General features: G+C 45.5%; 1 protein-coding gene across 1 annotated transcript in view; it reads right to left on the reverse strand.

The window, feature by feature from the left end:
- Positions 1-6,792, reverse strand: part of LOC142075841 (lipoxygenase homology domain-containing protein 1-like) — a 56,282-nt gene extending 49,490 nt beyond the window's left edge. The window contains exon 1 of the mRNA XM_075137824.1: positions 6,717-6,792. Within this exon, the coding sequence (XP_074993925.1) occupies positions 6,717-6,792 (76 nt within the window). The remainder of the gene's footprint in view (positions 1-6,716) is intronic.
- Positions 6,793-12,279: the final 5,487 nt, after the last annotated feature.

The following is a 12,279-nucleotide window of genomic DNA, read 5'->3' on the forward strand; positions in this document are numbered from 1 at the left end:
TGTGGGAATTGACCTAAGCTGGAATAAAAAACTGGTCTGCCCTGGTTCCTTCTCTGTCCCTTAAAGCTCAGTACGATTTTCTGCCCAGGCTTTCCATCCAGATGGAGGCAATTCTGCTGTTTTGATGGACCAGTATTAGATACTTGTCGAGATACCCAGGGACATGATGATAAGCTTCATGGAGAGCCTGGAAGATGTATATTTAGCACAGTATAAATGGGAACAAAACTCATGATCCTTAAAATACCAATGCAGTCCTGAAAAATGGGAATTTGATGCACCAGCGGAGAAACCTGCCGTACCTGTGAGCAAAAGCAGCTCCTCAGTTTTCTTTCTGCAACCAGAGAATGAAAAAACTACCCAGGCAAATCTTGGATTTTCTAAAAACACAGGAATCTCACTTAGTTTCTTAAGGGTTTTTAAAAAAAAAAAAGAGGAAAAGAAAAAGAAAAAAAACCCCAAATCTTCTTGAATTATTCCAAAGTGGTCGAGTTCTAGTCCTGCATCCTCTAAAGGTCACCTTCCTCAGAAAGGACAACTTGCCCTCCACCTCAGATGTTACAGATCATGAAATCCAGGCTGATGGGACACATGGGTTGGGGGCAACACATCTAGAATCGAATAGATTAACCTGCATTAAACATCTGCTTCTCAGGGAAATCTTGTTCCGTTTCTCCTCAGGAACTCTCAGATATTTTCTTTTAAAGTCCAAAACCCAAACGCTCAGTCTAAAAAGTAGCCACAGACAATTAAGGATATAAAACTGAACTTGTCATTCTGTTCAGATTTAACTATTTTGGGTGTGAGGAGAGCAGCGATGCTGGAAAACCGCGGCCCTCACGCGCGTGGGTTTTGCAGGCATCAGCCGGCACATCAGCTGCGCCCTGCGTTTGGCAGCCTGGCGCCTACAGCTGTTCCTCGATGCTGTTTTTGGTGCTGCCAGCTGGGCTGAGCCATCCCGAAAGGATCGTGTGTGCGTAACAAGGACGGCTTCTGCATATGTTTGAGGCTGCTGGGTCCTGCCCGGGGAGAGGGAGCGGTGGGGGGTGCACAAGGGCTCACTCCCCCCACATAACACATAAGCTCTGCGCTTGCTGAGCACATCTGCAAACGAAAGGAGAAATCTTCAAGGGCCTAAACCTTCAGATACCAGCGAGGGCTTGCTCTGAAAGGTTTATTTGCACTCATCTTCTTTACGATCCTGATTTTCCATACCAGCGACTAACAGCAGCCCTGCTGCGGGTCAACGGCCGACCACGGAGGTCAAAGACGAAGAGCCACTGTGACTCCTTGCAAAGCCCCATCCGCAGCATTTCAATCGCTCATTTCCAATCTGTAAGGCCCCATTTCAGCGTGACACCTCCAGGCAACTTTAACTCTTCAGTGGGACTACACAGGTGTGTAGCCAGGGGTGTCGGATAGCCAGGCCAAAGATTTCTTGGTGCCTACATAAAAATATTAGCAAGTGCTCCTGCAACTTAATCAACACTTTAAGATCACAGTTAGTTTAAGTGTTGGCTTGTTCTGTCACACAAGCTGATAGTTGCCGGATACACTCATCTAACAAACTCTAAAAGTGATCTAAACTTTTCAAAATTCATATTTCATGTGGCAATTTGTAACTATGGAAAATGCTGAGATGCAACCAAGTGTGATCCATCACATCTCCAAGGCAGGTGCAGCACCACCTTCTCTCAGTAGCATGCTTCGCATGTCCCACTGGATCACAAGACATAAAATTGCCGCTGGTACAGAACTCTTCTTTGAATGTTTTATGCTTAAAACCAAAGCTCATTTTAGCAGTAAGGAGAAAAAATATCTGTCTTCCAAAGAGGAGTCCTTGTTCCTTCCCATCTGGAATATTAATCAAAGCCTCGGTTCGGGAAGATCAGTGGGTGCAGGGCGCAGATGAGGTGATTTTGCAACTGATGATCATCTATCATAAAAGTATGTGATACGTCTCTCCAGTTCTGTATTTAGCGCAGGGAGAGAGCTGGCGACCACACGGTACTTGCTCTCCTCCTCCATTCCGCTGCTAAAGTACATTAAACAGAATTTAGCAATAAACTGGGCGTGTCCTGAATGCTTTTTCTGGGTAACCCTTTGCTGCGGTTGTGAAAGGAACATGATGTGATAAATGTAACGCAATAAAACGGGTGCCGCGCATCTATTTACAGATCAACAGCGGCCATTTCCCTCCTCCCATCACCATTTGAGACAATGGGTTAATAAAACCATGGATTTCTTGAGTAGCTTTCTTCCTTTTATAATTATTACCGGCACTGCCAAGATCGCTGAAGTCCAGCTTCACCCTTTGCGCAATATGGATGACCCAGCAGTGTTTCATACAAAGTGCTCAGCATCTGTCCCTGGAAGAGACGACTGCAGCCTCCAAGCACTGCATCTCCTGGGAGCTAATCCAAGTTTTGCTCCCTTGCATGGGAGTGTACGTTTCCCATGGACCTCTATGGTGACTTTATCACCACGAGTCACCTAAGCTTTCCTAGGCATTTACTGTCACGCAGACCTGCCATTTAAGAGATCGCAGGTATGGAAGTGCCTTATCCTTCGTCCTCTGTGAAACAGTCCTGGAAACCTTGGCCCTGGAGATGGTGACCAAGTGAGCATGGTGCGGCAGGTCTGACTATATGCTACAGTAAAACTTCCAAGAGACAAGGAAAATCCACTAGAAGATTTGGTTCTCTTTAAAGGAAAGATACCCACTTCTTAACATCCAGATCTGAAACTCAGCAGGAAAAAAAGAGGGGAGAACATTTTAAAAAGAGGATTTTATCATCAATAGGACCCAAAAAAGATTGTTTTCCTCTGAAAAGAGGAAGATATGCCTCTTGGTAAGCTATAGCTATGCAAAGAGGGAAGTCCCAAGATCTCCTGAGTCAGCAGCACTTTACTGTGACATAGTACAGGAGGGACCTTTCCACCATCTGTCACAGCCCGTGGATGTCTCCAGGCTGGAGTCACCAAGCCAGCAGCTACCAGCTCAGCCAGAGGGAAGACTCAGTTAATGACATAAATGCAAGTTTGGAGAAGGAAACTTTTTCTTTCTTCCTACCAACCCAGAGATATCCGTGGCTTTGGCAGAAGTGATCCAGAAAAGAGATAGTGTCACTTGGTCCCTTCCTTCATGGTTCTCTGACCCCAAACCTGAGCAGGAGGATAAATAACCGTGCCAGTCTCTCTCTTCCCTGTCACAGACAAGATTCAAGGTATCAAGAGAAAGATAAGGAGAAAGAAAGAGATGGAGTTCCTGCAAAGGGTTTATTTCAGGTCTCGGACATCCACTCTGAACCTCAAGTACCTATAGAAGCTTTAATGATGGTTTAGGCAGCCAGGGTGCTATATGAACAGTCTCTGGATACCTACTGGACTTTAAATCTACTGATTCCACAGATTAAGTTTACATTACAGAGTGTGCCCTGTTTGCACTATTATTGGCAATTCAGGATCATAGAATGGTTTGGGTTGGAAGGGACCTTTAAAGATCATCTAGTCCAACCCCTCTGCCATGGTCAGAGACATCTCTCACTAGATCAGGTTGCCCCGTCCAACCTGACCCTGAACACTTCCAGGGATGGGGCATCCACAGCTTCTCTGGGCAACCTGTTCCAGTGTTTCACCACCCTCATCATAAAACATTTCTTCCTTATGTCCAATCTAAACCTACTGTCTTTCAGTTTAAAACCATTGCCCCTTGCCACGTCGCTACAGGCCTTCGTAAAAAGTCTCTCTCCATCTTTCTTATAAGCCCCATTTAAGTATTGAAAGGCCCCAATAAGGTCTTCTCAGAGCCTTCTGTACTGTACTGTACAAGTAACTTTGCAAATACTTATTAATAAATAACTAATCTCATTATCACCAAGATCACAGGAATGGACAACAGCTGCAATTTAGTTAAAAGTGCCTGCTATCTCTGCTATAATTTTCTCAGATACGCTATCACCCAGCCACTTGATATCTTTTGTTTTCCTGTCCCCAGGAGCTGAATTTACCTTGTTCTTCAGTCATCGATTGAATGTGATGGGGGGGATCACTTCTCCTGTTTGCAAATACAATAAGATAAAGAAGACATCAGATGACACAGGCACCATCGACTCCCTGCTTATAAAACTTTTACAACGTCTTTCTTTTATTTTTATAGCAAAAGGAATCACAGCTTGTGGACTGAAATATCTCTTTACCGAATATTCACCAGTACCAAAGGCAGCTGACTTCCCCAAAGCTTCTGGGAGGCTTTTTGCAGAGGTCACACATTTCTCAAAAGCGACCAACAACAGCCACTTCACTCAATGGTCCTTTGGAAGAAAAGCAGCAGTGGTCTCCGATTAAGTCACACAAAAAAATCTGCTGTTTTGAATTGAAATAGGAAAAGCAGCAGCACAGTGCACGGCAGAGGGAATAGCTGAAACTCAAGCAAAGAGCAGTTAGAGTTTGCTCCTGAGCTTTTGCTTTTTGGTACCAAATGGCCAGTAGCAGGTTTTCACTGGTGGAAAACCTCATTAATTGCATATGTCCTACCCAACGTCCTTCTCCTCTCCCTTGCCCTCCGTTTCTTCCCTCACATACGTCTGCACTTGCTTCCATAAATATCTGGAAATTGAAGGTGCAAAATACTGAGACACAGCTCAAGAAGGAGAGTCCACGATCCAAGGGAGCAGCCAGTGGTTCACCCTTGGGGCTTTTGGCCACGTGACAAGTTTCTTGGAGCTCCTGGGGCTGTCAGGACAGTAAGTGTTGCAAGTTTTGGACCAAGTTTTTAAATTTCTGATAGGGACTATAAGAACCAAGTCCCTGCTTAATTCATTCCCCAATATTTCAACCACAAGCTATTACCTTCCCTGCAGAAACTGTTGAGAAACGAAGCAGAAGACCGCATAGAGATTATTACGAACATTTGCTGGAACTTCTCTCTTTGAAAAGTGAAACCATTATTATTCCTCTACTATAAAAACAATTGTGGTATGGGGGGAGACAACCTCTCTCCCCCTAAAGAGCCATTGCAAATGAAGGAGGTTATGTGCATGGCCTAAATACAATGTATATGGGAGGGCCTTGCTTCTCCTGCATCGGAGCAGTTGGATCATTTTTCTTTTCCCGTACAGCCATACGGGACCATCACAGAAGTCATCAGTTATAGTTAACCTATAACCACACCGCAAGCCTAAGATGCTTTACAAGATTCCTTAGGCACACTCGGTTCTCCAAATTGCCACATACGAGACGTGTTATTACTCTAATTAACTGATGGGGAAACCACAGTGCTGAGAGGTTAAGTGTCTTGCCCCGGTCATGCCAAGATCCAGTTGCACAGGTAATGGGTGGCCAGTGTCACCCCTCAGCAGTCCGTTACCTCCTTGCTGTCCACCTCTCCGATAAGGAGATAACCTCGCTGTGCTTGGGAGCATCCTCCTACATATCAAGGGCTTTTTTCTTTTAATCATGGAGCTACACCATGGGTCTTTGCTGCTCGCCTTGCAGTCTCCTCACTTCTCTGCTACAGCGCTGCAGGTTTGCTGGGGATGGGGTTACTAGCTGCCACCCAGCAGATAAAATGCTAAAGTACAATCTTTTTCCACAAGTTGTCTAGATGTTGCCAGGCTGATGGCTGCAATCCTTCTCCAGACCATGGTCTTCTAATGAAACTGAGTGCATCATCTAAAACCTTAAGCCACTGCACAGCTCACCATGCACTGAACTGAAGTACCCTGTGCATATAAAACGGGTGGACTATTTATTGTACCAACACAGTATTAAGGTTTAGAGATGACCAGCAATATTTCCCCAGCCTATTTGGTTACTTACAACAACCAGAGGGACGGTGTGCTGGACCTCCTGCTTCTACATCAATCCTAAGCGGTCCTGCCTGCTCATCGGATTGCTGAAATCACCGGCAGGCTCCTGCTGCATGTGCTTGAGCAGGACTATGCATCTTTGCTATGTATCCTGCTTATACAAGGGGAGTTATCATAGAATTCCAGGTTGGAAGGGACCTCAAGGATCATCTGGTCAACCTTTCTTAGCAAAAGCACGGTCTAGACAAGATGGCCCAGCACCCTGTCCAGCCGAATCTTAAAAGTGTCCAATGTTGGGGAATCCACCACTTCCCTGGGGAGATTATTCCAACGACTGATTGTTCTCATTGTGAAAAATTTTCCTCTTATGTCCAATTGGAATCTCCCCAGGAGTACCCCTCGTCTTTTCCATGTGACTCCTTGTAAAAAGGGAGTCTCCATCTCCTTTGTAGCCACCCTTTAAACATTGGAACATGGTGACAAGGTCTCCCCTAAGCCTTCTTTTCTCAAGGCTGAACAAATCCTGTTCTCTCAGCCTTTCCTCATATGGCAGGCTTCCCAGTCCTTTGATCATCTTTGTGGCCCTTCTCTGGACCCTTTCCAGCCTGTCCACATCTGATGATTGCAGCTTCTGAATGGCACCACAATGCAAATATTAATTAGGAAAATGTAGTTACAGCAGTACCATGCACAGGGCAAAGTGACTTCATAAACGGAAAAGCTAATACAGACACAATCTGTCAGTGCCACCTCACATAGTAAAAATCCTTATTTAATTAGATATATTCCCCACACAGGAAAGACAAGTGCCTGCCCCCCCCAAGGAAGGGTCCCGAGATGGGCATCTGCAGGGCCAACAGCGTAACTGCCTGCTCAAGAGGGGAGATGAGAAACGATGGATCTGACCTTTTTTTTTGTTGTACTCATCTTCTGTCGCATTGGAGGAGTCCGAATGATAGTCCCGAAGCTCCTGTTCGTACATCTCCAAAAAATTCTCATCCGTCTTTCCTTTCTTGGACTTGTCACCTTTCTTCTTCTTCTTTTCTTTGCCTTTTTTGCCTTTTTTCTTCTTTTTCTTTCTGTGCTCATAGTCATCCTCATCCTCACTGCTATACTCTCTTCGCTTGGTTTTTTTCTTTTTCTTTTTCTTCACTTCCCCATCATTCTCTGAGTCCTCGGACTTTGATTTCTTTTTGCTTTTTTTCTCCTGGCTTTCATCTTCGCCATTTTCCTCAATTATCTCCTCAACTACCTCTTCCACTACCTCCTCTTCCTCTTCCTCCTCCTCTTCTACTTTGTTCTTTTTGGTCTTTTCTTTCATGTCATTTTTTTTCACCCCTACACTTTTAACGATGTTCTGTGATTGCCTTAACCTGATTTCTGCCACCCGCCCTGGCTCCTTTACCAATTGCCAAAGTCCTTTAGTTCTCCTCTCCCTGCCTAGGGCTGGGCTGCCCTCGTTTCGCAGTGTCCTTCCTCCTCCCCAGCTCAGCGTAGGTATGTCCTGGAGTCCCTTGTCCTTCTCAGCCCACAGGTGCCAACAGCCAACCTCCTTCTGACTCCTCCTGCCTTCCTTCACCTCCTTGACTAAGGCACCTTCCTCTCTCTTTTGTCTCTCCTGGTCTTTGGGTTTTCTCCTTTTCGTTATTATTATTTATTCATTGGTCTGTGCTGAGAACTTTCTCTTTTTTTCAGAGCTGCCTCAGCTCCCGCTCAGGGTCAGTTGACAATCTGGGTCTACAGTATCAAGAGGTGCCAATCAAGGTTGTAGCTCCCTGAAAAATCAGTCAGATGAGGGCACATGGTCAAGTCACTTCTTGTCCTTCACAAGTCAGTTCAGGACAGGATAAAACAGAGGCATTTCTCTGCCTCATAACATGTAGCAGCTTCAGAAACCTCATGAAAAATTACTTAGTGCTATCCAGTCATGTGGTTATAAGACAGATGGGCAGGTGAAAAAGGAGACCCACCAAGCAACCATATCGCACTGGTCTGCATTTCCTCTCCATTATTCATGGTGTCAGGATCACCTTACTGATAACAAAGGTCTCAACTTTACATGGAATTTTTTTTTTTTTGACCAGCCAGGCCAATGACCAGAAAAAACAAACACCTCCAGGATCTCTGTCTGGAGACCTCTGTAGCATCAGCAACACACTCCCACATCCAGCTCCTCCGTCCCCCAGTTACTCTGCTGCACCTCCAAGCAAATGAAAAATCAATGCTCAATAAATAAATACTACAATCAGAAGAAGACACTGTATGCGGTTTACACAAGGTGCCCTTACAACAGCCCACCTTGGCCAACCAAAGAAAAATAAAACTTAGATTAATAACTGAAAACAAACACAAATATACCCATCTGACAGCTCTTATGGACAAATATTGAGGTGAGATAGGTGGAGGATGGGAAAAATAAATGATGTAACATCACGGTTGGAAGGACACCACAGCATGAAGCATGCCCAGCACCCAGCTTGTGCCCAGGGATACCAGCATGGGGCTCACCTAACATCTAGTACGTGCAACAGCGGTTTCAATCCCGTGCCCAGAGGCAGATATGCCAGCTGGAGATAGGAAGGGACTGAGGGTCCTTCAATATCTCTCTTCCCACCTAAGCCACCACTGTAGCCGTGGTCCAAGCCCCACAACGGTGTAAGTGTACAGCCCCAACCGTTCAGCCTGGGTTGGCATGCAGAGGCTCTGGCAGGCTCTCGTGGCAGGTAAGGGAAGGACAAACACCATGAGACCAGGTCAATCTCAGCTGCAGTCAGGAGCAGATGATTTAAAGCCTGACTGTGAAGAGGAAGAGAAAAGAATCATAGAATCATTAAGGTTGGAAAAGACCTCTAAGATCATCGAGTCCAACCATCAACCCAACACCACCATGCCCACTAAACCATGTCCCTAAGCACCTCATCTACACGTCTTTTAAATACCTCCAGGGATGGTGACTCAACCACTGCCCTGGGCAGCCTGTTCCAAGGCCTGACCACTCTTTCAGTAAAGAAATTTCTCCTAATGTCCAATCTAAACCTCCGTTGGCGCAACTTGAGGCCATTTCCTCTCGTTCTAAAAAAAAAAAAAAAAAAATTTATTTCTTCCTATTCAAAAGTGCTGTTATGGGTTTTGTCACAGAAAATGAAGTTTAATTAAAAATTGTGATATGGAAAACCACCCTGAACTTCTCTGGTGTAGCTCAAATGTACGTAAACCAAGCAGGACAGTCAGCCTGGCACTAAATCACACTAATGGAAGAAGCGAGAGCTGAATTTATGGCAGGGCTGTAGGATGATGATACAGAGCCTCCTGCTACCACCCGCCCTGCCTTGTGGGATAACTCAACCCACAGCTTCCTCAAATGATAAATTAAGTGCTATTTACTCGATGGTATGCTGCCCAAGTGAATGATACCGTAAGTATTGGTAAGTCAAAGGGTTTGGCCATGTTAAGTCTTTAATACACATCATTTAAAACTCTTCCTAGATAAATCTGGGGGTTTCCAGGAGGCAGCCTGGAAGGGAGGGATGGCATCGGCGGTGGGTTATCAGGAACACGAGGAACAGATGTTTTGATGGCAGGATGCACAGCCCAAGCAGGGTGGCAGCAGTATTACCCTGGGCAGGAGCAGATGGGGAGCACCAGGGTTGGTGGGGGTCTGTCTCACCCTCCTTAGCAGGTGTTTGGCACCAGTCTCCAACAATTTAATGTGAATAATAATTAAAAAAAAAAAGCACTGTATTTTTTATGGCCTCTGATGCTGAATGGAAATCTTTCAATTAAGCATCATAAAGTGAATTATTCAGGGACAGCTTCCAAGTAGGTCAAAGCACAGATTTGGGATGAAACACAAGAACTGCTTTTCCAAGATTTTCAAATCATTTCAAAAAAAAAAAAAAAAATCACTGTCCTTCTTTATGATACAGCTCTCACTCGCCAAACTCCTGGGATATCAGCACCACAGGACCTGCTCCGTGCCTGAAATCCCCTGTTTACTTTCAGGTCTTTATTTTCTGGAAAGCGGCAGAAAGGCACATAGTACATCTCTGCATGGCACTTCTGGGAGCGAGCACGGGACGGTTGGCTCAGCAGGCACCAAGGGCACGCTGCTCCGAAGGCACCGACCGGGCACACGGATGCTGCCAGTCCCGAGGAACTCGGGGATCCTGCAGAGATATTCGATGAAGCAGCACATTTCCCCAGACAGATGCTTTGCAGCGCAGTGTATTCATAACTGTTACCTTTCCCCTCTCTGGGACAGCCATCAGCCCACAGCAGAAATCGCAGGCACAAACATTTCAGCTTAAAGCTGGGAGTTGGATTTAGGTTTTTGGCAGCAGAAAAGCCAGCTCTTTCCACCCAAAAAAAAAAAAAAAAAAAAAAAATCCCATGGAACAGAACAAAAGCACGCCTTCAGAAAAAGGAAAATCATGGGATGTCTCAGAAAAGCAAAGCTCATAGCTTCGTTCTGCTTTCGCAAGGTAAACACTTCATCACACCGAGTCCCCGAGTGCTGCTCCTCCGAACGGCTCCAGCTCTGTGCAGCAAAACGCTGACAGCATCAACATCTAAGGCCAAAAGGCAGCATTACAACCACTCAGGACAAGTCATCCAGGTGCAAGATTGATCCCTTCTACCCCTAAAAGAGTTTTCCTAATATCTGCTTACCCCCACCTCTGTAGTAAGTGACCTGCCTTTGACAGCAGAGCTGTCGGGGTAAAGAAATGTCTTTTCCCCCCCTGCACTGGGAGATTCAGTTTTAGGATGCTCAGGGCACATCTCAGGCTGATGCAGCCCCAGCCAGGGCTGAGGCCATGCACCGGTCCCAGCTACACTTGCAGAGATACCCCAGTTAATGAGCCACGTGTCAGGAAGAAACATCCGAGGCACTAAAGGCACCAGTGGGATACTGGTAGTTGCCCCAGTGAGAATCACCCTTCCGAGCTACCTCTAGCCTTGCATTTTGCTTTCTCCTGGTGCAGCGGAGCAGGACCTCGGGTATAAGCCACAAAAAAAAAAAAAAAAAAAAAATCACTCCTATCAAATGGGCTAAAATGATGGGGGAGAAGAGATATTTACCACGTCTCATTCAAACTTCGCTCCGTACACTTCCTTCGTCTGTTGTTTTAATTAAAAAGAAATGTGTCGAGAACGCTCCAGCTTCCTTTTGTTCTTTTTGTGAATAACAGCTGGGAGAAGAACAATGGGGTTTATTGGTGCATAAAGAACTACCGGGAAAGCAACCAAGCTATTGGTGAGAACCATTAGTTAAAACTGTCAACAGTATTTATATGGGTTTATATTCTTTCCATGCATTCAGCAGGAGATTCCCCCAAATCCTCCCTCCCAAAAAGACTCGGGCCAGAACCCACCAGAGCGCCGTGAGCCCCAGGTGACTTCTTGAATTATAAGAGATTTGGTGGAGTACAAGAGGTCAGAATGTGGCTCTTTGAGGTTCTAACTCACCTGTAACCTTTTTTTCCCGGGCTGCTAAAAGCTGTACAATGCTTGACCTGGAATTATTCCATTATTAGGTGATGGGATTATTATTATTAATTATTAGGTAGATATTAGGTAAGGCATGAACACACCTTTTCTTTAGTTCATTCCCTTCTGTGTCTTTCCTATTTTGCACTTATTATCATAAAATCCAGATGTCCTGTACAATGCAACACAGCTGACATATCCCAAAGGAACATTTGTTCTAGTCTCCTTCCCAAGGCAGATGCAGTGAAGCCTCTTGTTTCAGGAGAGGTTATTTTTCAACATATGCTGCTCTGCATTTATGCTTAGAGACATCATCCTCGTTGTACAGTCTGGGGGCAATTTAAAGAAAAAGTTGGTGTCTGCATGCATGGTCTGTATTTGGGTGCTCTTTTGGTGACCGACACACCCCATGGAGATGAGGGTAAAGAAACCAGTTGTGAAGGACAGACGGCAAAACATAAGTCAGATATAGGCAAAGCAGTTTTCCAGATGTTTTATGAACCAGCTGTTTGAGTCTACCTCCCCTACTGCTCCTGGGTTCAGGTTGGGGTATAATCCAGAAAAAAAGGGCATCCTTGAACTCCAGCTGAATTACCACAGGTAGCAGAGCTTCAGGGGGCTTTGAAGCCCCCGGGGCAGAGCAGGGCAGGCAGGGTTGGCAGCCACTGCCTCAGCTTTAGTACTGCAGGATTTCATATTTTTTTTTTTAATGCATCTCCTTGGCAGTAGGGCAGGATCTACCCCCATCTCTGGATAGTTTCTTGAAAATACTCCCTGCAGCCCAGCACGCCATATACTTATAACGTATATACACACAGTCCATCTCCTTCAGAAAACAAATGTATTTAATGCCACAGGAACAAATATCAAAGGATTCCTTTAATGGAGCCATTTCATTTCTCTCCCATGTACGTGAGTAACGCACAAGATTACAGCAGGCTGGGCAGAGGAGGTGCTGGGGGAGCCGCTTGCCGGTGTTGCG

Source organism: Calonectris borealis, chromosome Z (assembly GCF_964195595.1).
Source record: "Calonectris borealis chromosome Z, bCalBor7.hap1.2, whole genome shotgun sequence".
Classification (NCBI taxonomy): Eukaryota; Metazoa; Chordata; class Aves; order Procellariiformes; family Procellariidae; genus Calonectris; species Calonectris borealis.